General features: G+C 55.8%; 1 protein-coding gene and 1 pseudogene across 3 annotated transcripts in view; one reads left to right on the forward strand and one right to left on the reverse strand.

Annotated features, from left to right (window-relative positions):
* The window catches only part of CAMSAP1 (calmodulin regulated spectrin associated protein 1), a 57,308-nt gene extending 32,458 nt beyond the window's left edge, over positions 1 to 24,850 (forward strand). For all 3 annotated transcript variants that reach the window (XM_060013792.1, XM_060013794.1, XM_060013795.1), the window contains 13 exons: positions 1,018 to 1,159; positions 9,482 to 9,621; positions 9,709 to 9,805; positions 11,314 to 11,470; positions 11,928 to 12,019; positions 12,563 to 12,647; positions 13,273 to 15,652; positions 16,556 to 16,692; positions 16,810 to 17,018; positions 17,307 to 17,409; positions 18,835 to 18,950; positions 19,400 to 19,518; positions 22,934 to 24,850. In XM_060013792.1, coding sequence (XP_059869775.1) covers positions 1,018 to 1,159; positions 9,482 to 9,621; positions 9,709 to 9,805; positions 11,314 to 11,470; positions 11,928 to 12,019; positions 12,563 to 12,647; positions 13,273 to 15,652; positions 16,556 to 16,692; positions 16,810 to 17,018; positions 17,307 to 17,409; positions 18,835 to 18,950; positions 19,400 to 19,518; positions 22,934 to 23,236 — 4,080 coding nt within the window. In that variant the 3' untranslated portion in view covers positions 23,237 to 24,850. The remainder of the gene's footprint in view (positions 1 to 1,017; positions 1,160 to 9,481; positions 9,622 to 9,708; positions 9,806 to 11,313; positions 11,471 to 11,927; positions 12,020 to 12,562; positions 12,648 to 13,272; positions 15,653 to 16,555; positions 16,693 to 16,809; positions 17,019 to 17,306; positions 17,410 to 18,834; positions 18,951 to 19,399; positions 19,519 to 22,933) is intronic.
* LOC132426465 (uracil-DNA glycosylase pseudogene) lies at positions 5,922 to 6,442 on the reverse strand (annotated as a pseudogene).
* Positions 24,851 to 26,647: the final 1,797 nt, after the last annotated feature.

Consider the following 26,647-nt stretch of genomic DNA (forward strand, 5'->3'; position numbering starts at 1 on the left):
CCCAGGGCTGGCCCCTGGGCACGGCGGCCCGAGAAACAAGTTAAAGTCCATGTCGAGGCCAGTGTTAGTGGCGTGCGTTGCACGCGCACGGGTGAGGCGTGTTCTGTGCAGATGCCGGCGCTGACTGCCCCGCGCTGTGCGCACACTGCGTTCTTGCCGGGGCGCCTTCCTTTGGGTTGACTCTCCTGCACGGCTCGCGGAGGTCCATAGCGGGCAGCACGGGTGGCGGGTTTTCTCCCTCGAGCTGGCACTGTGTTCTCCTCCCCTGGAGAAGGCGCGGCTGCAGGAAATGCCAGGCTCACCTGTGCCACAGGACGTGGTCCCCTGGCGGCCTGTGTGTCTGTGCTCGTGAGCGAGGCCCAGCTCCAGGGGCAGTGCCCAGGGGCGCGGGGAGAGCACCGTGCACGTGGCTTCCTGTAAAGGCAGAAGCACAGAAACCTTGAAGAATGCCTGTTTTTTACAGCACTCAGGTTCCTGACGCTTCCGTGCACTGACGGAGGGGCTGGTTGACGGATGAGACGACATTCCGTCTAACCTGGTTTTGGGTATTTTCTCAAACTCTGTTAGTGCTGCTTCGTGTTCTTCACAGTGGCCAAGGTTAACGCTGCTAATCTGAGAAAAGTAACAGTAACGTGGGTCTTCCCAGCGTAGGCTGTTCGCCGTTTAACTTGTTTCTCATCCGCTGATGGTGCGCGGCCTCTGGCAGTGTAGACGTGTGTCCTGCTTCCTTGCCCTGGGTGTGCCCGGCCCTTTAGAGTGAGACGGCCGGGTGTCATTAGCGACTAACTGCTGTCACCCAGTGTGGCCACGAAGCCCAGTTCCCTGGATCGTGACATACGTTCCAGGCGGACTGTGCAAGCCAGACGTTTGGGGCTTTCCCACGTGATTGCCGTTGTTCTAAACGTCGTCCCGCAGGACTCCTGTTAACTCTAGATTTGACGGCCTGCCTGTGACGTAGGCGGCAGTGACGTGACGGCACCTCGCGCGTAGTGACCCTTTCCCTTTTCTCCACCGCAGGTGCGCTACCGCCGAGAGCACCTGTCAACGAGGCAGCCACCCTACTTCCCGTTGTTGGAGGACCTGATGCGGGACGGCAGCCACGGGGCTGCTCTCTTGGCCGTGGTCCACTACTACTGCCCGGAGCAGATGAAGCTGGACGGTGAGTGGAGCACGTGCCTCTGGAATGGACCTGAGGCTCAGGAGGCTGTTAGGATGCTCTGATCCAAACAGTCAGAACACCGGGGAGTCGCCCTGAGTCCTTAGTGCCAACCGGGGAGGTGCAGAGGCGGGCAGCTCTGACGGTGGCGTGCTTGTCGGTAGCCTCCACCAGTTTTCTCCGGGGTGAAATGGGACTTTGAAATATTTGGGTAACGTGTTAAGTATTGGTGACTGTACTTCAGTCTCAGAACAGTTGAGAGCTCGTCAGCCCTACTCTAGTTGATTTAAAACATCTAGAATGTGGTTTAGGAAAATGAGTGCAGACCCGTCTGTTGCCAAGCCGTGAGTGACTCGTGTGCTTGGTGTTGGTATCACCGTGTCGTGCGTCTCTGAGGTGCTCACGCCTGGCCGCGGGGAGAGGTGCGGGTGATGCCGTGAGCAGCATGGCGCCGGGCACCTGTCCGGGGCCGTGCGGACAGGAGCTCTGATGTAGGTTTTGCTGAGTCCTCTTCTTTCTGGGGGAGGGAGGTGTGAGGCCCACAGATGCCCTGACCGCCGGCCGCACGTAGAGTGTCTGTCAGAGTCACTGCCGGTGCTGAGCTGACGTCGGTCCTGCTTCTGATCCAAGTGCAGAAGTGCTGGGTTTTGTAGTTTCTAAAGCACACAGCTGACCTTGAAAGAAAGGGGGGCTCAGGTTCCAGGAGGGGGTCTCCATCTGTGATTGAAAACCCCCAGATTGGCACGTGCTGGCCCCAGGTCCGTTAGGCCTCTGTCCCCGTGCGGCCTGGGCCGTGTGCCGCTGAGACCTGTAACCGGGGCCCTGGAAAGGACTGGGGAGGCTCCCCCGCGGCCAGGGAAGACCAGGAGGCTCATCTCGCGGCGGAGGCGGAGGTCGTTCCTGAGGAAGTGAGCTGCCAGGCGAGTTCGTTCGGGTCCAGGACTCGTTTGGCGGGAGTCAGAGCAGAGTGTTGCCGTGTGGGAGCACAGCCACCGCCAGGGTCCGCCAGACCCGCAGAGAAGGGGCCCTGCCACCACCAAGCCGGCAGGCGCCGCGGACCGACCTGGGTGAGGAAGAGCCCTGAATGCGAGCGCAGAGTGTTTAAAATGCCGACGTGTGGGGCGCTCGAGCGCGCGGGGCTCCCTCCCCTCGGCCCTCCGCCCGCTGCGTGTGTGGGTAGGCAGTCCTGCCTCGGGCTTTGTCCAGCCTGTCTCTAACCTGTCCTCCGGGGCCTCGAGACAAAAACAGCTACGAGGGACAGAGAGCCTGTGCTACCGAGGAAGGGAAAACCCACGGCAGGATGTGAGTGTCGAAGCTCATTGCACCTAATAGCGGAACGTCAAAACGGGGCTTTAAAAACGACAGAACCACAGGGTGGAGTGACTGGAGCCAGGCTCACGACTTGCCTTGCGGGACCAGGCTGAGGAAGCAGGGGAGGGCAGGGTGAGGCCAGAGGGGCCTTGAACACACGGACGCAGGCTGGGCCCAGTGCACCAGCTCGTAGGGGTCGTGCTCTTTTAAAACGAGGAAGCCTGGAGGCCTTTACAAAAGTGGGCTTGATTCAGGCCACGGAAGAAACCTCGACGGATTGCAGAGAATTGATAGTTCCTCACAACACAGTAAAACGAGAAGTCAGTAACAAAAACGTGCAGCGTATTTCTCCAAACCTTTAAAATTGTTAGTGCTTAGAAACCAAAGAAGATACTTCAGAATAGTTCATGGATCAAAGTAGAAATTACAGTGGAATTTTCTAGTGGGAGCTCTGTAAGGGCAGGCGTTTTTATCTGTTTGTTCACTGATACATCCCAACCGTCTAAAATAGCGTCTGGGACAAATGTGATCAGGTTTGTTGAATTAAATGGATGAACGACGTACGTGCCAGAACCCACAGGACGCAGCTCAGAGCGACGGGTGAAGGGAACCGTCGCCTCAGTGCAGTCTGGACAGTAAGGAATTTAAGAATTAATGAACCAGGTTGATCTCAGCGCATTCGAAAAGAACATAGAAATAAACCCAAAACAGCTGAAGCAAGAAAAATTAAGAGTAGTCTTTCCCCTCTGGTCAGAAATCACCCCAACACATGGAGGAGACAGGCTGAACTGCAGGTTCCGTCCTGAAGAGGACGGCCCGCCTGGGCTCTGGACAAGCCACCTGGTGAAGGAGCGGAGCAGAGGGGTGCAGAGGAGGCCAAGCCAGGCGTCCCGGGAGGGCTCCAGAGCAGACGTGCAGGCCGTCTTTGCCGGGGTTATTCCGGCACGAGGAGCAGAGCATGGGAGGAAGGGCATAGGCTCTCTTTCCTTCTTAACATGGGTTGAAAATCCTGTGTAAAGTCCTAGAAAACAAGAATTGAGCGGCTGAGCGTGTTCTCCTGTTCATCTCAGGAGGCACAGACCAAGGTCTGTTAGAAGCCACTGCCCGTTTGTGACGGATGCCCTTGGCCTGCCGCTGACGTGCTCTGACCCCACAGAGGTTCTCGACCCCGGACTGTTGCAGTCAGGGGGACGGGAGGGGGTGCCGTAGCCCCAGCCCTGGCAGGGTGACTCTGTGCACCTGCCCCGCGCACGGTGCCAGCTCCTGGTGAGTGTTGGGACCCACAGAAGACCTGTCTGTAGTGCTGGGGAATAAACGCAACAAAAAGATGTGGGACCGTGGGAAAAATCGTGAACTCTGCCGTCGGGTGGGATTTAAACTATATTCTTAGATGCCAAGAAGCAGTATAAACATTGTGATGTCCCCTGATTGTTCATGCAGTTGTTGCGAGTCCTTTTTACAGAAACTGACAAGGGAATGTAAAATTCATGTGGAAGACTGGAGGCCAAAGGGACAAAATGGTTGTTTTGGAGACTTTATTTTTATTTTCGGCTGCGTTGGATCTTCGTTGCTGCGCGTGGGCTTTCTCTAGTCGCGGCGAGCGGGCGCTACTCTTCGTTGCGGTGCACGGGCTTCTCATTGCGGTGGCTTCTCTTGTTGCGGAGCACGGGCTCTAGGCGTGCGGGCTTCAGTAGTTGTGGCGCACGGGCTTAGTGGCTCCGCAGCCTGTGGGATCTTCCCAGACCAGTGCTCCAACCCGTGTCCCTTGCATTGACAGGTGGATTCTTAACCACTGCGCCGCCAGGGACGTCCTGCAGACTTTATTTCGATGTGAGTTTACTTTTACAGAGAAGGTGCAGGAATTGGTGCATACTTGTCCCCAGACTTTCCAGCCGTTACATCTTGTCACATTTGTGCTCTTTCTCCCTGAGCTAGTTGGGAATAACTGGAGAACAAACACATTCTTTTTTTTTTTTTTTTTAAACTTCAACAACCTTTTATTACCAAATTCACCCAGGGTTAACCCTTTAACCCACCTAACAGCAAAACAGCATCTCCAACAGGATCTAAGATGGAGGTGCACACCTAATAAAGATTGTCTGTTAAAAACAAAACAAAACAAAACACACACTTGAATAAGTATTTTTTAAAAAAGCAAAATTCGGGCTTCCCTGGTGGCGCAGTGGTTGAGAGTCTGCCTGCCGATGCAGGGGACACGGGTTCGTGCCCCAGTCCGGGAGGATCCCACGTGCCGCGGAGTGGCTGGGCCCGTGAGCCATGGCCGCTGAGCCTGCGCGTCCGGAGCCTGTGCTCCGCAACGGGAGAGGCCACAACAGTGAGAGGCCCGCGTACCGCCAAAAAAAAAAGCAAAATTCACCAGTATTGTAAAAAAAAAAATTCCCCAAGTGATTTCAATCCAAAAAAACCAAACTCCAGCGTTGGCATCTGTGCCGGCTCAGAAACCTCAACGCAGGATGCACCTAACAGAAAAGCATTTCCTCTTAAAAACAATCCACCTATCTCCTTCCTGTTCAACGTGCACAGCTTATCCCTAGAAATACCCAATAACTGCGCAAACAGGACCCAGTCACGTTCCCCGGCCTCTGCCTGTCGGTGGAGGTTCCCACCAAGGACTGTTCCTTAGCGATTTTCACCTCGACTACGGTCAGGAAATTGACCCCTAATTTCTGAGAACTTGCAGAATGTCCTCAGGCTTCCTGGGGGCTGCGTGAAAGATCGCGGGTCAGTGTACCTGACCGAGATGGGAATGCAGGCTGGGCGAAGGGGGCCTTTTCCAAATGAAGACACCCGACACCTTCAAACCTGCAGTTTAACCTACCAGGTGAAAACTAGTAGCAGCTGGCCCTGCCCAAAGAGTGCTGGTCTCCCTGCTTTACCCATAAAAGTAGTAACGAAGAAGAGGAGAGTCCAGCGTGTTTGACCTCATCTCCCTGCCAGGAACGTGGAGCCATGGGCGGCGTCCTCCAGGCCGAGGTCTCAGGGGAGCTTTGCCACTTCTGGCCGCTCCTGGCAGCCTGACTCATGGCTGCTCCGTGGACACTGTGTTCCCTTGTGCAGGGTGCTTAAGAATTACCAGGGAGGGGACTGCCCTGGTGGCGCAGTGGTTAAGACTCCACGCTGCCAGTGCAGGGGGCCCGGGTTCGATCCCTGGTCAGGGAACTAGATCCCACACGCATAGCTCAACTAAGGGTTCGTATGCCACAACTAAAGAGCTGGCGAGCCGCAACTAAGGAACACACGTGCCACAACTAAGGAGCTCACCTGCTGCAACTAAGACCCAGCACAACCAAATAAATAAATAAATAGATAGAATAAGTATTAAAAAAAAAAGAATTCCCAGGGAAATTATGTTTTCAATTTGATTTTGTCACTGACGGATACTTGGATAGCAACTTCTAGAAAACTGCTCAGTGGACCTCTCCCGGGGTCACGGTCACAGATCCTTCCAGTTGACGGGCCCTTCGCTGGCCTTGGGCAGCAGCGCGTTGATTTTAGAGAAATGTCTGCACCCAAGGAGCCCTCTGTGCACCGACAGCGGGGAGGGATGCGCGGTCTGTGGCACTGCCTTTCTCCTGAACGTAGGAGCCCCAGAGCCAGAGACAAGGCCTCTCGCAGTTGGATTGAGCCAGGATGCAACGGTGCCGGTGAGGTGCTCCCAGCCTGTGTGAGAACTGGCCTGATGTGCTGGGCGGTGAGGGCAGCAGTGAGCTGGAGAGCACCTCGCTGGCCCATCTAGGTAAACCTCCGTGACCAGGATGAACAAAAGCGTCGTGTCTGCAGACAGCTCTTTATAAGTGTTTCCCAGACTGCGCGGGTCTGGGCCAGGTCTGGGCCAGGTCTCTGAACACTGAAGCAGAACCCGTGGGCTTGATGGGGTCCACGCCGTGGATCTTGTCCCAGGGTGGCGGCCTTCACATGTCTCAGGTCGCAGGTTTGGGTCCGTGTGAAGACTTGGTGTGGGGCTTGCTGTGGTCTTCTTTCTTTCTTTGTTTTTTATATTTATTTATTATCATTTATTTATTTATTTTTATTTGGTTGTGCCGGCTCTTAGTTGCGGCAGGCGGGCTCCTTAGTTGTGGCCTGTGAATTCTTAGTTGCGGCATGCGTGTGGGATCTAGTTCCCTGACCAGGGATTGAACCTGGGCCCCTGCATGGGGAGCGTGGAGTCCTAACCACTGTGCCGCCAGGGACGCCCCTGGTGTTGTTTTCTTCTGTCCAACCCAGGCTCTGGCCCAGCATCACCACCCTGTTGAGGGTCCCATCTCTGCTTCCCTGTACCTGGAGCTGAGTCCCAGCCTTTCTCAGCCCTTCTTGCCCTTGACGTTTTCCAGGCATGCAGGTCGCTTAGTTGGCTGCCTGTCCCCTGTTTGGCTTTGCCCGGCGTTCCCTCCTGGTGGCCTTCAGGGCCTGGGTTTCCAGCAGGAATGATGCCGCAGGGATGGTCCCTGGGTTCAGGTGGCGTGCGCTGGCTTCCTCCTCTGAGATCACCGCTCTTTGCTTTATGACCGACTAGTGATCGGGGGGTGGCTTTGGTCTCTCGTCGCGCTTTCACCCCAGCATTGGCATCTGTCGGGAGTTTCTAGCTCTGCTGCTTGTTCTCTGGTGGGTCAGCACTCCTGTGCAGAGGGCTGCTCTCCTTTCCTCTGTCGTTATTTATCCGCGCGGTGATTTGTATCAAGATGGCCTCGTGGATTCTTACTTTACTCAACGGGTTATGATCCATGACATTCATTGTTCTCTTACTTTGTCCCAGATTTCAGACAAGTTGTGATTTTGAAGAAGAGGAACATGGGGTACTTGCTCTGCAAAGACCAAGTTTTGTTTAACTTTACATCCGCTAAGTGCAGGGGAGCCATGCAGAGAGGTCCGAACAGTGACTCTCTGTGGGACCCCAGTGCCTGGTGTGGCCCACGGCTGGGCAAGGGGGACTGGCCAGCACAGAATGTGGGGCAAAGCGCCATCTGTGGGGGGAGATGCAGTGCGACTCCACCCCACATGAGCCAAACACTCTTCCTTGGATGAAAGACACAAACCGGAAAAGCAGAATTTTAAAACTTTGAAAAGAAAATAGAGGAAAATATTTTTATGACATTGGTGTTGGGATGGATTACTTAACTTACAAAATAGCCAAGTAATAGAAAAGATTCCTGTGTTTAACCATATTAAGATTCACTGTGGTGACAGAGGAACATCACAGACAAAACTCAGTGGTAAAAGCCGTACCCATGAAAAAGTGTTTGCAGCAAATGTAAACGGACAAAGGATCGTCACACAGTCAGTTGTTTTGTAACCATAATACAAAAAGAACTCCCACAAATCAGCGGGAAAAGGATGAACAGCCCAGAGGCAAAACAAGAACAGGTTTCTCCCAGAGGAGGAGGTCAGGGCGAGCCCGCAGCAGCAGGGGGTGCACCACTGCAGGAAGGCAGAGCGGGCCCAGCGGGGTGGCCCGGCTGAAAGGCCCGGGGGTACGGCGGGGTGGGACGTGGCCAGGCGATGGTCAGGTGTGGGCAGCACAGCTTGCAGCCCCTTCTGGGAGGGTCGCCAGCGCAGACGGCATGCAAGTTTGGCTTTTCTGGCATTTTACGTACTAGTGAAAATTGTGGAATCCTAAATCGCTGTTAAAGTGAGTGACTGAAATCTGCCCACAGCAGCGGAGAACTATTTGGAAACGTAGTTCCGAGTTTGGGGAAGATAACAGGCTGCAACGTGGTAGGCGGTTTGTTGTCATGAATGTAAATTGAAGACAGCCAGGTCGGCAGCGCACTGTTGATATGATTTATGGGCAGAGACCATACGTGGTAAAGACACACACACGAGCCAGGTCCCGGGGCTTGAGGAGAGGGGTTGCCTTGGGGGGAGGCGGGCTTCACCTCCTGTGATGCTCTGTCACTGAAAGAAAGTAAGACCTGGATCGGAGAAGGTGTGGCGTTAACGTCCGTCCCATCTGGGGTGAGAGGACACGGGAGCCTGTTCTTTACATTTGTCATGTCTCATAATCTGAGTTTTAAAAAAGAAGCATTTCTTAGCAGTATAAACGTGCACAGTTACTCAGCTTAGAGAAGCTTTTCCTCTTGAGAATTCGCAGTGCTGGGGCGCCGCCGCACGGGACAGGGTTCATGCGCAGACCCCGGGTGCTGTGAACCCCGTGTGCGCGTGAGATTTCTGAATCGCTGAAAATGGTTTCTTCTTAGGAGTAAAGTTATTTTAAAATAAGTGGTGTTTCTCAGTCCTGTTTATTTATTTACAGGCAGAGCTGAGTCATCAGGATAGCTGCCTCCAGTTCAGTCTGGAGTGGTATCTAGGTGTTCCAGTGGTTCCTGGCTGAGGGCGGGCCCACCTCCCCCCACGGAGCCCGCTCAGCGCCCAGCGTGGGTGTCTGCGCTGGAATTCTCTGGGTGAGGGGCTGGCATCCTGCAGAGCAGCGTAAAATGGGCAGCTGTCCTGCTACAGGTGCAGACAGGCAGCAGAGGAGGACTTGTGCTCTGCACAGCTCCTGAGTTTTGTGATTAGCAGTGTTCCCGTGCTTCCCTGTGGATAAGCCTGACACTTCCTGTTTTATGCTCCCCTCCCCCAACCACGGAGATAACCTCCCTCGAAAGGAGCTTGGTTAAATGTTAAGTGGCCTTATGCCGCCAGGTCCTTTATAAACTGAAAGGTGATTGTTACCATTGCTATTGGAAGCCCAGTCTTAAAAGTTCGGGTAATTATTGTGTACTTTTTAGATGCTAACAATTAAATTCAGGTCCTGGAGATTCCTCCTGTCTTTTTCTTGAGTGTTTTCTTTCTATGTTTAACATTATTTATGATACTTGTTGTGGTGTTTAAATCTGTTAATGTTATTACCTTTTTAAATATCACCTCTACCTTTATTTAAATTGTTTTTCAGTTGAAAATTGTATGCACGTGTACACACGCACACGTGTGTGCGCACACACACTCATGAAGCAGAATGTCTTTCTAACAAATTGCAGTTTTCTTTTTATCTGTTAGATATATGCTTGAAAGAGGTGACGTCGATGGCGGACAGCCTGTATAATATTCGGCTTCTGAGAGAATTCTCAAATGAGTATCTGAACAAGTGCTTTTATCTCACTCTAGAAGACATGCTGTACGCTCCCTTAGTGTTGAAGGTAATAATGACTTATTAAAAACATATTTTTAAAGCCCTGTGTGAATAAGCTCCTCACCGTGTCCTTGATTTCTCGTTTTCCTTTTAGCCAAACGTTATGGTTTTCATTGCCGAGCTCTTCTGGTGGTTTGAGAATGTCAAACCAGACTTTGTTCAGCCCAGGGATGTTCAGGAACTGAAAGATGGTGAGTGACAAACTTTCCGTAAGTGACGGCTGTTTCCTCTAAGGGAGTCGAGGCGCAGCACTCAGCAGGTGCGCTTAACTGGTTCCTGGTTTTTGTACGACAGTGGTGTTTAAGTGGTTTCTTTTGGGAGGACAGAGCGTGTCACCGTCTGGGCCGCTGTCTGGTGCGCCGTGGTGGTCACGCACAGAGCTCCTGCAGACTGTGAGCTGGGGGTCCGTCCTGGCCCTGTGGCGTCAGGGTCCAAGGGCGAGCAGGAGGCGTTGGAGAGAAGGTTCCGGGTGGTTCTGACGGACCTCGGGCAGGAAGTGCTCTAGTCCGTGATGCCAATCCTCACCCTCCACAGCTTTGACTTTTTTGCCCCTAAAACAAGGCAGAAAAAGATCTGTTTTACCACAGAGTAAAACGATCTGCCAGCCTTGAGAATCTCCAAAACTTTAAGAAGATGATACGCGAGAATGTTTTCATGTCCTTGGGATTTCTTACAAAGAATATAAAAATCTTAGCCACAGAGGCAAAGACTGATAATTGGCCACATTAAAATGTAGACCTTTTTTTCATTAAAAGATGATGAAAAGAGTAAAAAAAAAAAAAAGGAAATCAAGTAGCTACCAGGGGTAGAAGATCCTTGTCGTATACCTACAGCAGATACACAGTGTCCAGAACATATCGAAAGAAGAAAAAGACAAACCAATAAAAAGAGCAAAAGACTCGAACAGGTGCTTCGTGAAAGCAGGACTCCGGGTGCCTAATAACGTCATGAAAGGATGCTCAGCCTTATCGGGGATTAAAACAGAAGCGACACACAGATACACCCCCGCCACGTCGGCAGAGCAGACGCCCAGACGGCCAGGGCTCGGGGCAGTGGCCAAGGCGTGCTCCCCTGCCCCTGAGTACCTCGGCGGCTCCCCTCACGTAAGGCCCCTGGGCAGTGAGCGGTCTGGCTCTGGAGTCTGGTTCCTGTTGCCGGGACTGTCCCTGGCACTGTCTTGGGCCAGCCTTCTGGGGAGCAGCCTCAGAGACGGGGTCCCTGTTCAGACGGGAGCTTCGGGCCGGACCTGATCTCCTCACCTGACCCCACGGGGGCCTGAGCTGAAGTGACCACTGAGGTGCTCAGTCACAGGCTGGGCTCAGAAGACCAGGTCTTTCTGCAGCTGAGGCAGCTGCCGCCTTGAGGGTTTGGCCGGCAAGGCGTCCTGGTGGCTGCACCCCCCGGGCCCCGGCGACGAGGCCGCTTGTTAGTCGTCCAGACGCAGCCTCCAGTCCCGGTGCTCGCTCTTCTACTCTGTGTTGGTCTTTTGACCTTAGTACTCATTTTGGTATAATATCTGTCGTATTCATTACAGAATACTTACTTGTTGACCTTGAAACCATTTTAGTTTTTTGGAGAAGTTTTGGTTTCAGGTAAAAAAAAGTTGGGTCTTTGGTGCTTATAAAAACGGGTTTATTTTAGAGTCTTCTTGCTAGTGTTGTAAGTGTCAGTAACTATTTCTATAAAATTGTTTCTGCAGCTAAATCAGTATCGCACCCGCGAAGCACTCGGCCTCCTGTTCCCATCTCCAACGCCACCAAGCGCAGCTTCCTGGGCAGCCCCGCGGCGGCGAGCCCAGCCGACCCGCAGCCCCCCACGCAGCTGCACCACCTGCACCTCGAAGAGCCTGAGCTCTTGTAAGTCTGTCTGCTCTCGGGACAGAGCCGCCACCCGGCCTCCCTCTTCCTGCTGGTTTGCAGTTCCCGTGGGGATTACCTTTTCTCAGGGGTGATGGCAGGCCTGTGCGGAGTAGGTAGTGAGAGGGCCTCCTGTGGCCCCTGCTCCCCCGGAGGCGAGCAGGGTAGCCTTAATGCGAACTTGAACTTACTGTGAAAACTTGAAACCTGTTGTATTACAGGCCGTAACCAGAGGTCAGTACGTCCCCTAGCTGCAGTTTGGATGTTTATCCCAAATTTGAAGTTCTTGGCACATTTTTGGTTCATTTTTATAATAATTAATTTTCCCAAGGAATCTGTGAACTTCTTACAGGTTGGTGTGAATTCATGATGGTCTCCATAGCTTCTTACGCCTTTGTTTTTGAACTTGAAGATTGGTGAGGTAGTGATTTTTCTCTCCCATCCTTTCTCTGTTTAGGGGGAAAGGGGCCTCTGCCTTTAGCCCATCGCATCCATTGTTGCCACTGAGACAGAAACAGCAAAAGACAGTGCAGGGAGAGGACCCCGCTGGTAAGGAGCGCCGTCTCCCCTTTGCCGGCTGTTTCCCATCCCTCTCGCTGGAGTTCCTTAATATCATGGCTCTCAAAATAAATAGACTCACCATGGCGTAGTAATGTTAGTTGAGAAAACTGTGGCAGACCTTGTTTTGATCTTTATTGACGTACCTTAGAATTCATAGTCGTTACAGTGAAAATGTTACTGAGACATAAGGAATCACACGGAGCACACAGAAAATTACTGTTGTCTTTTGCGGCAAGAGCTTATACGTTGACATCTGCTCATTATCTCAATGGGCGTTGACGTCATTTAATTGATATCGACGTGTAATTAACTCTGATTATTTTCATGACCGTGATCACGGTTGAATTACACACTGCCTGTTATCGAAACTACGAAAAATGTTTGTATTGTGGTTGCTTGCTTTCCTTAGCAGTTTTGGTGTACTGAGTTATGGTGCATTTCCTTGAGAAATGGTTATTATAGTGACAGAATTTCAAATGATATAAAATCAGTTACTTAATGCTGAACATAAACTGTTTCCTCCAACTGCAGACCAGCGACACCGATCTAATTCCTTAACCCGAGTCGACGGTCAGCCCCGAGGGGCATCAGTAGCGTGGACAGAAAAAAAAAACAGGTGACCCACCCGCGTTTCAAATACCTTTCTACTTGACATGTTCGTTAGTCTGACAGAGCAGTGCCCCAGACGTGGTGCAAGGGCCCCTGGGGCCCACGGAGTCCCTTGGAGGTCAGAATTATATCCGTAACAACGCTGGGATGTCACTACTTTTCCCATTCTCAGGGCCTCGCCAGGTGTGGGACCACAGCAGGTTGAATCAGATCAGACACGAGCATGCAGCCAGATGTCAGATCTGCAGGAATGTGAACGATCCCACTGTTCACACTCTGCACTGGTCTGTTTTAGAAAATATGGCCACTGCTCATGTGATAGATTTCTCACGGGAATTTTTAATCATTTTAAAAGGATCTCAGCTTGAATTTCTGAAGTGACAAATATTGATGAATAAATAAAACCTCTTTGGGGCCCCCAGCATCTTTAAGGGGAGCTGGGCCAGAGTGTCTGAGAGTTGCTGGACTGAAAGGCTCTCTGGTTTTCTTTTGCCCGGGAGAGGGTTTGTTTAAGTCTCCCGTGTGTAAGATTTGGATTCTCTCTTCCTAACTCGCGTTCTCGTCACTCACGAGCTTGCGTAGCCTCTCGTGGGGACGTGGCGTGTGCAATGGCTTCTTTCCCCACGTTGCAGGCCTGCGTCTCAGCCAGCGCCCTTTGCTCTCCATCACGCTGCGAGCTGCGACGTGGACCCAGGCTCTGGCGACAGCGTCAGCCTGGCCCGCTCCATCAGCAAGGACAGCTTGGCATCCAGTGTCATTCATCTGACCCCGCAGAACCAGCCCCAGCCCGCAGCCCTCAGGACCGATGGAAGAAGCCTCCTGAACAATGTCAGTATTGAGGACGAGGGTGAGGAGCTCCTGGCCATCGTTAGGACGGATGCGGCTCACCAGGGTGCCGAGCCCGGCCTGATGGCAGGTGCCAGGTCTCCCCAGAGGCTGGCGGAAGCCTTAGAAAGTCAGCCCGACAGTTTCTTCCTGGAGCCACTGATGCCGGCCGTGCTCAGGCCAGCCAAGGAGAAGCAGGCGGTCACCAAGGAGGATGAGTGCGGAGAGGGGCGGCCGAGGGGCTTCACGTCCAGGAGGTCCGGCGAGGGCCACCAGCCTCCTGGGCGGAAGAAGGCGCCTGGCAGTCACGTCAGTCGAGACTTGAATAGGACTTTCACCCCCATCTCCTGTTCAGAGCTTCCCATGGGCTTCGGCCCCGCGCCCACTGAGGCGGGGCCGCAGGCAGCGGGGGACGCCCGTGGCGGGCCTCCGGCCGGCGGCGTTTCCAGCCTGCCGTCTTGGGGACTGCCAGCCGACGGCTTCTTCCTTCACCTGGGCAGAGCCGACGAGGACGTGGAGGGCAGGCTGTCCGCGAGCTGTGCGCAGAGCCCCTGCGCCCTTGGCCCGGAGGCCTGGGCCATCCTGAGGCAGGACTCCGACTCAGACATCACAGACCTGGAGGGGGCCGAGCAGGCCTTCGCCGGCGAGGACTGCCCCGTGCTGGGGGCCGGGTACGCTGGGGAGGAGGAATCGGCGAAGCTGCAGGAGGACCTGAAAGTGAAGGAGCACGAGGGCAAGGACGACGCCAGCGGCCGCTCCAGCCCGTGTCTGAGCCAGCTCAGCAGCGGCTCCGTGGCCGGCGGGAGCGTGAAGATGACCAGCTTTGCCGAGAAGAAGCTTCACAGGCTCAACAGCTGCGAGACCAAGTCGAGCACGAGCAGCTCCCAGAAGACCACGCCCGACGCCTCGGAGAGCTGCCCGGCCCCGCTGACCACGTGGAAGCAGAGGGGCGAGCAGAGCCCGAGCTGGCAGGGCGGGGACCAGGCCAAGCTGCTGGCCTCCGAGCTGGTCCGGCTGCGCATGCAGCTGGAGGAGAGGCGCCGGGCCATCGAGGCGCAGAAGCAGAGGGTGGAGGCGCTGTCGGCGCGGCAGCGCCTGAAGCTGGGCGAGGCGGCCTTTCTGCACGTGGTCCGGAGGGGCCGGGCCGACGCCGCCCCGCGGCCACTGAAAGCGGGGGCCTCGGCGGGAGGGCACTCTCAGCACAACGGGGACGACCTCGATGGCGTGTCCCGGGTAGGAGGCCTGCTTGGCAAGGAGGAGGGCAGGGGAGACCTCCTGGGGCCCCCCGACCCGGACGGAGAGGGCCTGGCTCTGGTCCAGCAGCATCCGCGCAAGGACCCCGCCGCCCTCCCCGAGCTGGAGCGGAGCAAGGCGCTGTCAGCGGTGCTCCTGGAGGCCGTCGAGGGCGTGGACGTGGGCGTGGACCTGGGCGAGTGCGACCTGTCCATTGAGAAGCTGAACGAGACCATCAGCACGCTGCAGCAGGCCATCCTCAGGGTCTCCCAGCAGCAGGAGCAGCTGCTGCTCGCGTCCCCCACGCTGCCCGCGCCGGGCCCCAGGAACAGCTCCCAGGAACCCAAGGTCAAGGGGGCCATACACTTCGGCGAGCCGCTCTCGCCGACGGCACTGGCCGGCCACCGCAAGGCCCCTCGGCTCGGTCCGGGCCGGAATTCCCGTTCGGGAAGACCGGCCGAGCTGAAGGTGCCGAAGGAGCGAGCGCAGGGTTCCTCCCGAAGCAAGGCCCTCACACCTGGCGTCGAGGCCGCCCCTCGCTTACGGTCCTTCTCCCCCCGGACGCCCTCTGACCCGGGCTGGGACGGGGTCGCCGACCCTGGGAGTGACCCCCACGAGGAGTGCTGCTTCGCCGGGTACAGGCTCCACGATGAGAACAACCAGCGGACATTTGTCTCGGCCTCCCCCAGGGATGCCAGCGTCACCTCAGAACAGATGGGCTTCAGGGAGGCTCTGGAAGACGGCGTGAGGGGGGCGGGGCTCGCCGCCCTCAGCGGGCCAGGAAAGGGGGGCGCGGCCCTGGACGGGCCCCCGAGGAGCAAGGCTAGCCTCATCGAGGTGGACCTCTCCGACCTGAAGGCCCCCGACGATGACGGGGGGACGGAAGGCCGCCACAGCTCCGCGGACCTCGCCAGCGAGGGCGACCAGAAGCCGGGGGTCGGCTTCTTCTTCAAGGTAAAGCGCTGGTGGCACCTGTGTCACGTGGCGGGCGGGCGGGCACGTCACCCTGGCCTAGTCGTGAGGGCGTCACAGAGAACCTAACCTCTTCTGTGGAGGCTGAGGAGAGACGCATGCGGCTTCATGGCCGCGTGGGCTCCGCAAGGACCCAACTCGCCCTAAGCCGCTGGGAGCGCCTGCTTGCGGGAGCCTGGCCGTGCGCCAGCAGACCTTGACCTTGGGCCCTGAAATGGGAGTTCTGACTTGTTCTCGTGTGTCACGAAATGTTTTTCTTTTGATGGTTTTCCAACCGTTTAAGAGTGAAAAAGCATTCTTAGTTCGCAGTCTGCAGAACAGGTCATGGGCTGCACTTGGCCTTTGGGCCAAGGTTTGCTTCGCCCCGTTAGAGTCCCGGCGGGCGTAGAAACTTTCGGACACGTTTTTGTTTCTCTCAGTGCCTTTCTTGTAGCGTTTCCTTCAGGAGACAGCAGTGAGTTGTGAGGTCCCCTTCTGTCTTGATAGCGTCTCCTTTTGTCCTGGCGCTTAGGAGGTGGCTGACACACCACGGAGCTGTGAGGGCCGTCTTCTCAGGAGACACGCACGGCCTTTGCCTGACGTTTGTGCTCTTAAATTGGGAACAGACAGATGACCCGTCTGGGTTTTGGCTCCTGTTGTGGAGATACAAGTGCAGTTTTTAAGGCGAACGGAGTTCAGTGCCAGCAGACTAAATGCTTCTCCAAGGGCGCGGTTTGCCTCCCGTTTGTATTTTAGCGTGTCTGTAGAGAGACGCTCGCTCACCCATCAGTTACGAGGAGTAGGAAGCGTTTCATGTTCCTGGGGTGGTGGAGGGCCGGGGGCGGCAGTGCTGGGGACCCTCGGGGGTCGTGCCCGGCCCCGCTGTAGGTGGCGTCTGCCCTGCAGGACGAACAGAAGGCGGATGACGAGCTCGCCAGGAAGCGGGCGGCCTTCCTTCTGAAGCAGCAGCGCAAAGCCGAGGAGGCCCGCATGCGGAGGCAGCAGCTGGAGGTGGAGGTCGAGCTCAGGAGAGACGAGGCACGGTAGGTGGCCCGGGTGCCCGGCGGGCGCCGCACGCGGTCGGCGTGGCCGTGTCTGTTGTCCCCTCCCGCGGCGCGGCGCTGGCGTGACCAGGGCGTCCTGGCCGCTCCTTCCCGCAGGCGTAAAGCGGAGGAAGATCGGATCCGCAAGGAGGAGGAGAAGGCGCGGCGGGAGCTCATCAAGCAGGAGTACCTGCGGCGGAAGCAGCAGCAGATTCTGGAGGAGCAGGGCCTGGGGAAACCCAAGTCCAGGCCCAGGAAGCCGCGGCCCAAGTCCGTGCACCGGGAGGAGCCCGGCAGCGATTCGGGACCCAAGAGCACCCCCCCACGTGAGCGCGCGGCGCGGGGCCCTCCCCCTTCACGGCCCTGAGCCACTGTAGTTCTCCCGAAGCCGCGAGGCTGGGCTGCAGGGGGCTCTCCCGTTTCACAGAAGGGAAGGTTGGGACTGAGCGCTGGGTCCTCAGGTGGTGGGAGCCGTGCGCGCGGGGAGGGTCCCAGCCTGGGGCCCCGCGTCCCGCTGGCATCGGGCCCCCAGCTCTTTCTCCTGCTGCACAGGTCAGTGGCTGGCGGGCCAAACACGCGTGTCATGAAAGCTTGTCTTGTCTTGTCTCTGGCAGCGGATGACCTGAGCCGGGCCCAGTCGGGCTCCAGCCTGTCCTTGGCCTCCGCAGCGACCACAGAGCCCGAGAGCGTGCATTCGGGGGGCACGCCTTCCCAGCGGTAAGGGGCCGGGGGCCGTGCGGCGGGCCGCCATGTGGGCAGTGGCTCTGTGCTGTGATGTTGGTGCAGCTTCAGGCGCCCAGAGCCGTGACAGTAATGTCACAGGACCCAGCTGCCCGTCACCGAGGTTCACCGATGAGCGAAACGTTTCGACGTTTTTGTCCTCTGTCCCCTGGTCCTCCCGGCCCTGCGCGCGTTTTCGTTTTTGTCGTTTACGAGTAAGTTGGTGGCATCCTCTCTATCCTTAAACGCTTTGGAGCGCACGTTCTCTGAACAAGGACGTGGGCTTGTGTCACCACAGTCATCAAACCAGCACTGCCATTAGGTCCCCAGTCCACGCCCGCCGTGGCCGATTGGTAGAGTGTCCTTGAGAGCCCAGGCCCGTGCGGGACCACGGTCGCCCTGAGTCACTGTGTCCCTTCTGTCCAGAACAGGCCTTCGCCCTCCTTTGTCCTCCCGGGCCTTGACGCTTCTGCTGAGTACGGGCCGGTTATTTTGTTGCCCCTCCCCCAGTGGGTTTCCCAGGGTTAGGTCCAGGCTGTGCACGTTTGGCGGGAACACCCCAGAGAGGAGGACGTGTCTTTCTCAGCGCAGCCTGTTGTGTGTGTCACTTTGACTTGGGTTAAGGTGCTGTTTTCCCACGGGTGCTGGAGAATTTCCCTTTGTGATTAAGGAGTAATTTGGGCGGAGGCCTGGGGACCCTGTCGCTGGCACTGAACGTCTGCCCACGGGCCTCAGCGGCCACCTGCACGGGTGGGCTTGGCCTCCTGGTAGGCAGGGTCCCCTCCTGTCCTTCATCCTCTCCTCACGTCTGGTGGCTTCTTGTCGCCGGGGCTTTGTGGAGGACACCTCCCGGGGATTCTGGATTCTGGTTGGAATTCTGTCCAGGCGGTCGGGTACCGGGGTTGGATTCGGACGGCGCCCGCACCTGCCTCGTGCATGAGCGCCTATGTCCCGCTCAGCGGAGACGGCCCTGCAGGGACGCGGCTCAGGCCTGCCAGGGATTGGAGAGTCGTTTGAGACCTGCCGGGGTTTGGGACTCGGCCCTCTCTGCCCGTCCTTCCTTCCCGGGGTCCCGTCCCTTGTCTGGCAGCGGTGCAGATGGCCCAAACCGGGTCCTCTGGTTCCCACGCCAGCAGGGCTGAGCGTGAGGGCGAACCTTCCCTGATGAGGTCATTCTGGTGCCCGAGGTGGGCGGGGTCTTGGTGTCTTGCCCCGAGTCTGTCATCGTGTTCTCCAGGGAGCGCACCGGCTGCGCTCCCCACTGTTGCCGCCAGCCTCCTGCCGCGGCCGATGGCCCTTCGTGTGCCGATGGTGCAGCCTGGCCCGTTTCGGGGCAGGATCCCTCCAGCCGGTGCCAGTTGCGGGCGAGAGGAGGCGTGCCCGCCGCCCTCCCAGCCCCGCCCCCGTCCTCTTCCCCGGCAGAGTCGAGTCCCTGGAAGCCTTGCCCATCCTGAGCCGCAACCCCAGCCGGAGCACCGACAGAGACTGGGAGACGGCGTCCGCCGCGTCCTCCCTTGCGTCGGTGGCCGAGTACACAGGTGACGGCCTCGCTCTCCGTGGGGCGCGGGCACACGGGCGGGGCCTGGTGGGGGGCGGGGCCCGGGCGCAGTGGGTGACGCGCCCTTATGTCTGCACAGCCCACGGCTCACTGTGGCGTCCTGGGCACTTTGGAACCATAGGCTTTTAAAATTTACTCTTTCTTGGTTTCTTTTTGTTTTTAATCAAAGAAACCAAAATTGGAAAGGGAATAAATTATTACTTACTGTAGTCTTTTCCTTAGTTTATTTAAAATCTGTAACTTAGAATTCTGTCACAGATTCGAAGTGGCTCTTCCCATTTTCAAAAAATTACGAGCATCCCTAATTCAGCCTGCCCGCTGCTTGGTTCTACAGAATTGCCGCCTTTCTTGCGTGTGTGTGTGTGTGTGTGTGTGTGTGTGTGTGTGCTGTGAATATTAATTTTGCAAATCTTGGCCTGCTTTTCGTAGGTCCCAAGCTGTTTAAGGAGCCTAGCAGCAAATCCAACAAGCCGATTATTCACAACGCCATATCCCATTGCTGTCTGGCCGGAAAGGTGAACGAACCGCACAAGAATTCGATATTAGAGGCAAGTATCGAATTTCACCCCCCGTTTTTTATGTAGGATAAGGGTGTTTATAAATGAGGGCTCTTTCTAGAGGAGAGCATCCCGATTGTTGACACGTGAGGCTGCTGCCCTGCACGTGTGTGACTCGTGTGTGAGGACACGCAGGACACTCGTGTCCCAGGCCCTCGCGGTTGGGACGGCCCCGCGGAAGAGCGGGATTCAGACCAGCGAGACGGAGGGGGCTGCACTGGGGTCAGGGCTGGGGGTCCAGGACAGGCCCTCTGGGGCGGGGCAGTGGCAGTGGGTGAGATTTCTTGAGTTAGTTTGAGGTGTTGAGGGCAGGGTGTCTGCGGGGGGTGGGGGGGGGCGGTCGGAGGTGGTGTTGGGTGGAGACAGGAGGGACCCCAGCTCTGAGCTGGAGAAGTGGGAGTTCGGGGCAAAATGCTGGTCGTTTCTGTCCTGTTGGGTTGACTTGTTCGCTCCCCGGGGGCGGCAGCCCTCGGTCACTAACGGTGAGTGGTGGTGGCCTCAGCAGGTAGAAGATGTGGAAGGAGGGTCCAGGTCAGGACTGCGTGCCGTGACCTGACTGACGCCCCGGCTAGGGGCAGCGTGTGGGGCGCGGGGCTCCTCTCCACTCACGTGTCACCGAGCTGCTCCAGCCTCTGGGCTGGTCCAGGAGCAGACAGACGCGAAGGCCTGGCTGTGGAGCTGACAGTCCCAGGCACGAGGCGGCCCCGCGACAGAGCAGTCGCACGAGAAACTCTGGAGGCCGGCGGGTCTGCCCGTCTGTGCTGTCACAGCGTGAGGACAGCCACAGACTGACCAGAGGGCGGCTCGGTCCCCAAAAACCTGTTTACAAAAGTGGGTGGTGCTGATTCTGGCCGCGGTCTGGAAAGAGTGAAAGGGGAGCAGGACGCGGGCCCGAGGGTGGCTGCAGTGGTCAGTAGGCTGGTCGGTCAGTGGGTCTTACTCGAAGGTGTCATTTGAGCAGAGGCCTGGAGCGGGGAGGGTGCCCCGCAGATCTAGGGAGGCGCACGGGCTCCAGGTGGGACTGATCCCCTGGTTGGGGCTGGAGCGGGGAGCTGGGGGTCAGAGGTCACGAGGCAGCTCCAGTCGGGCCTCTGTGGGCCGAAGGGGACCTGGCTTTGCCTTGGGTGAGGGGGTGAATGCAGCTGTGGGCAGAGGACGGCCGTGAGCCACGGCCTCCTGAGCGGCTGCCGGCAGGGACGGGTGCGGTGCGGCAGGGACGGGTGCGGTGCGAGAGGGTGGAGGCGGGGCCGTGGTGAGCCTGCGGAGGGTGGGGCCCGGGGGCCTGGATGTGTCTTTGCGTCTCTAGTTCTGTTCACGTTTGAACGGTTTTTATGTCGTTGAAATCAGTATTATACTTGCAGCTTTAAATTTTGCTTTTTCTTCTTAATTTTATAAATATATTTGTTTATTTTAAAAAACAACAAGCCTGTTAGATTCTGAAAAGAATAGTATCTATTTGTGAAAAATTAGTTTTCTAAAACAAAAACAGTGAGAAGAGTGGCATTGTTTTACATCATACGAATCTTTTTAGCTCCTGGCTACGTAGAAGACAGCTGGGTGTGACCCGCTTCCGAGTCTGTCTGTTACAGACCACGTGTCCCGTGGCCGCTGGACAATGGCATTGTACCCTGAGGGGCGGGTGAAGAGGCAGATAACGTAGTAAGCAGAGACCCGGAGAGGGTGTCAGGAACCCTGGCCCATGCTCAGAGAGCTGCAGGGGTAGAAAACGAAACTAGACATTTTCAAGCACGAGGAGAATCTGTTTTAAAATGTTTTTGTGTTAGTGATTTCTTCGAGTTGAGCACACGGTACGGCAGACGCTGTAACAAGCACTGACGGTCGTGCCTGCCTCAGGTTCTTTTGCGGCAGCGTTATCGAGAGATCGCTCACGCAGCGCGAGGTCCCCCCTTCAGTGCTAGTTCAGGGCTGCTCAGTCTGTCCCCAGGCGGCGGCCGTCACCAGTTAATCCCAGAAGCTGCCCCCCGCAGAAGGGTCCTGTACCGAGGCCGCTCCCCGCGCTCGCCCCCGGCGCCCGGCCCCACAGGTCTGCGGTCCGCTCTGTGTGTTCGCCTCTTCTGGACACGTCCCGTGAAGGGACTCACGCCTGAGGTGGCCTCTCGGGGCGGCTTCTTCCGCTCGGCACGATATTACCGAGCTTCCTCCGAGTTGTAGCGAGTGTGGTGGCGCTTTGTTCCTTTTTGTGACTGAACAGCTTCCCGTTGTGCGTCTGGACCGTTTTGTTTATCCTTTCACCTGCTGATGGACGTTTGGATTGTTTCTACTTTGGGCCGTTACGAGTAACGCGGCTGGAAGCGTTTGTGCGCAGGTTTTACGTGCGTGCGTGTTTCAACTTCTCTCGGGTGTCTAACTGAGAGAAGAGTTGCTGGGTCGCGTGGTAACTCTGTGTGACGTTTTGAACCACTGGCCGCCTGACTGGCCGACACAGAGGCGGTGTCGCCTCCCCTCCACCCGCGGAAGATGAGCGCTTGCTTCTCCGCACCAGCACCTGCGCTGACTCTAGCTTAGTGGGCACGAGGTGCTACCCCCTTGTGGCTTTTTTTTTTTTTTTAAATATTTATGTGTTTAGTTGTGCTGGGTCTTAGTTGCGGCATGTGGACTCTTAGGTGCTGCATGCATGTGGGATCTAGTTCTCTCCCTGACCAGGGATCAAACCCAGGCCCCTTGCATTGGGAGTGCAGAGTCTTAGCCACTGCGCCACCAGGGAAGTACCCCCCATTGTGGTTTGTTTTTTTTTTTAAATGGAACTTTGTCTTTTTTTTAAATTTATTTTATTTACTTATTTTTGGCTGCATTGGGTCTTCGTTGCTGCACGCGGGCTTTCTCTAGTTGCGGCGAGCGGGGGCTACTCTTCGTTGTGGTGCGCAGGCTTCTCATTGCGGTGGCTTCTCTTTGTTGCGGAGCACGGACTCTAGGCGCGTGGGCTTCAGCAGTTGTGGCTCGCGGGCTCTAGAGCGCAGGCTCAGTAGTTGTGGCGCACGGGCTTGGTCGCTCCAAGGCATGTGGGATCTTCCCGGACCAGGGCTGAAACCCGTGTCCCCTGCATTGGCAGGCGGATTCTTAACCACTGCACCGCCAGGGAAGCCCCCCACTGTGGTTTCGATTGGCATTTCCCTGATGGCTAATGAGGTCCAGCGTCTTTTCATGTGATTTTTCACTTAATGTTAAAAGCATTTTTTTCCTTGGATACCTGGACTGAAGTAAAATCTCTCAGTGGTAGTTGGTGCTCCACTGAACGGATAGCCCATAGCTTTGTGTCCTAGAAAGCTTGCCCCGGGGTGGGCGGTTAGCTGGCCGCGGGCCTCCTGGTCAGGACGGTGGATGCTGCGGTGTGACTGCGGGAGGGACTCACGTTCCCTGTCTCTTCTCCTTCACTCCCTCCACACAGGAGCTGGAGAAGTGTGACGCGAATCACTACATCATACTGTTTCGTGATGCTGGCTGCCAGTTCAGGGCACTTTATTGCTACTATCCTGACACTGAAGAAATCTACAAACTAACTGGCACGGGGCCAAAGAGCATCACCAAGAAGATGATCGACAAACTGTATAAATACAGCTCAGACCGAAAACAGTTTAACCTGATCCCGGCCAAAACCATGTCCGTCAGCGTGGACGCGCTCACCATTCATAACCACTTGTGGCAGCCCAAGCGGCCCTCGGTGCCAAAGAAGACGCAGACTCGTAAATGACCCTGGTGCGGCAGGAGTCCGAGGACGCGCCGGCCAGGTCGATATTTATTATTTTCATCCTTTTGGGTACGAAGTGTGCAGAATCACAGACCTTTTTCAGAGAGACTTCTAGACAACACGAGAAAACCCTCCCTTAGGTCCCAGCACGCAGGACGGCAGGTGGAGCTGGAGTGAGGACTCAGCTCCGTTTCCAGCAGCTCGCGGCTGCTGTGGTCACTGCTACGCGGAGGCTCCCAGACGAGGGGCGCGTGCCCAGGAGCTCCGGGCAGCGGATTCCTTTTACTTGAAGTTCTCCTTCGGTGTAAATTAAAAGTGATTTCCTTTGCTTTCTTGCCTCTCACCTCACCCCCTTTTGCACATGACCTGACAGCCGTCTTGCTGGCCAGCTGTAATCTCGCGAGATGATAGGACCGAGACTCGATCTTGGGTCGGGGTTTTTGAATGTCTGTAGGGAAGGAGCTCGTGTTGGGGAAGTCGTTTTCATTTGAGAAACTGTATATTTATTGATTGTGTCTACTGCCAACGTTTATATCCAATTCTAAGATTTCTGAAAAAAATTCTTGTTCCTTGCTGCTCAGAAAAGGTTTACTGAAAATACCAGTTCACTAAAAGCACTGAAATCTGCAAAGTCTGTCTTCTGCTAAAATAACGTTTACAAGTACGGAGGGGTTCTCGCCGACACGCGATCACGAGGATGGTGAATGGTACTCTCGCTGGTGCCTGCCTAGTTGAAAATAGGAAAAGCTGAGCCGATTACAGCCCGCGTTCATTACGTTTGGGATGGTGTGCTCCCGATTTGTTCACTTTAATAAAGACAGATTTTGGTAAAGTAGAATCTTTTTCACTCTGAGCATGTTTCTCTTAAAAGGCGATGCACTTACGCGGACGGTTCTTTTAGTGTTTCTATCACGTCGTCACTCACCCGTCCTGATTCTTGCTTCTGGAGGAGCGGGAAGCGTGCGGTTCTCGGGTTAGATAGAGCATCTCGTTGTGTCGCCTGCTTAAAGACAATTAAAGGGGTTATCTGCGGCCGTCTCGGAGCTCCAAGTCAGCGGAATGCTCCGGGTTCTCTCCGCGGCGGCCCTGACAGTCACTAGGGCTTCTCCGGACCAGACGTTCCTGCCCGGCCTCCGCACGGCACCGGAAGTCTGCCGACACCTGTGCAACTGACCAGCTGACCCGACTGCCGGAAGATTCTGGAGTCCCATGTTAGTTTTGCACATATTTTCTTGGGAGTGTTACTTGAATCTATCTCAAACTGCAGAAAGAAACTGAAGATCAGTGGAGAGAAACAGTTAAGACAAAGTATACTGGTAATTTTAGACGAAGAGGTGAGCGGACTGTGTCCATGAGGATGGAGGGAACGTGGTGCAGAAGCGGCAGGGCCTTGCCCGCTCCCGGTCGGGTTTGTATATATCGGTAGCCAGCGGCTCTGTCTGTAAATAGGTAACGAAGCTGTGCGGTTTCTCCAGTGCTGAGTATTAAACAGTCCTGAGTGAACTTTCCTGTTACTATGCCGTTCACACGTGTGCTTTATTTCTCACTGTATGTTGTATATTATATTATTATATTTATTTTAAGAAAGCACTAAGATGTAATAAAGTAATTACCTAATTTGCTTTCTATGGTCACGTTTGCGTGAGGTCGTCGTGACTTGTTTCTCGGTCAGTGTCCCCGGCTCCTTGCTGTAGAGAAATTTCCTGTGGTTTCTAGTTGACTAACGTCCCTTTTATTAGAGAATCACATCCTTCTAGAGAAGGGACGCTTTGCAACTTCTTCCTTTATGCGGACAAGACGTGTGACAACTTCTCCGTCATTTTATAACAGTCCTGTTGAAGTCAGCGGAATCTGATGGTTTTCAGTGAAGATGTAGAGGCGCTCCCGGCCCAGTGCTGGAAAGCTCGTTCCTACCAAAGTTCTGGGTGAAGTCTGGGCTTTCTGATACAGTCAGTCAACCTGTGGGGCGTTGCGAAGGTTGTCTGCATGTGGTGCTCTGTGCCCTTCGTTAAGCCAGTGAGGGGACCAGTGCTCGGGACGTGGGGACGGACGCTCCCCGCGGGCCCCCTGTGCGGCGCAGGAAGTTTCAGACGCAGGATTCCCTTCCGTGGTGGAGAGTTTCAGTCCTCTCTGGCTTTGGTGGTGGTGAAGTCGTTCATTGCCTCGTAGGGCTCCCTGTTGTTCTTACGGTGGGGGGTGGTACGTCTTTCCTTCTCGGCATTCTGACCAGCCGCCCGTCTACCCATTTAGAATTTAACTTGGTGAAGAAAGTGTTGCGTGCATGGCTGAGCACGTGACGAGGTTCATGTATGAGTCCTTGCTGGTGAGCTGGGATCCCAGGAGCCCAAATAAAACTGCGGTGAGGGAGCCCCGTAGTTACAAATCTATGTGCAGATGTATTAACTCATCCCCACACACGTGTGCGTGAGTGCGTACGTGGCGGGGGGGGGGGTGGACGCTCGCACACGCCAGAGGCGGACGGACCGTCTTTCCCATGTGTCCTCTGACGTTGCACGTCACTGCAGGGCAGTGTCTGATCAGGCTGTTTGGACCCAAACTGTGTTCTTCGCTCTGGCAAACTGCAAAATGGAATAATTCCGAAGTTATGTCTCGGTTATACTTCGCGTGTGTGTGTTCTCTCCTTTTGCTTATTATTTATTTTTGGCTGCACTGCACCGCTTGTGGGGTCTTAGTTCCCCGACCAGAGATCGAGCACGCGCCCCCTGCAGTGGAGGCGTGGAATCCTAACCACTGGACCGCCAGGGAAGCCCCTAGGGTATACTTTTATTTTTTTGAAACTGTAGTTCTTACTTGGGGAGGGAAGTCCCTGAAATGAAATTTCCTGTTAAGATGAACTTGGACAGCCTTTCCTGATTGATGCTGACCTACTCTGTAAAACGCGGTTTGGCCTTTGAGAAGCGGGAGCGAGCGGCTTTAGGCAGCCCCCTCCCAGTCTGTGGCCCTCGTTTCTGGTGGGGGCTCTGCGTGCGGGGAGGATGGGCTGCGCTTCTGCGTCAAGGTCACGGCCAAGTCCGCCAGCGTTGGCGGGGAGCAGAACGCGTCCGGGTGGCATCCCGCCTGGCCGTCTCTTGCAGGGGTTGGGGGCGCCTTGCAGCGGTCTGGAGCCTCCTCCGGGCTGTCCCTGACTGCATCTCCATGCAAAGGCCCGAGCTGTGGGGACCGTTCGAGATCTCGGGGGCAGAACTTGCCCTGGGAAGAAGCGGGGCCCCTCTGTCTCCCTACCCTTCCCTGTGCTCATCTAGGAGGGGGTGATCTCCACTCCTTGCGTTGTTCTCTGTTCTTCAGAAAGAGCGAGTTACCGTATCCACGTGATTTCCTAAATAGCAAGGAAAAGCCACTTACAGTGGGAATTAATAATTGAACAAAGAGTAGTAAAAATTATAGCCTGAGCTC

Source organism: Delphinus delphis, chromosome 6 (genome assembly GCF_949987515.2).
Source record: "Delphinus delphis chromosome 6, mDelDel1.2, whole genome shotgun sequence".
NCBI classification, from domain to species: domain Eukaryota; kingdom Metazoa; phylum Chordata; class Mammalia; order Artiodactyla; family Delphinidae; genus Delphinus; species Delphinus delphis.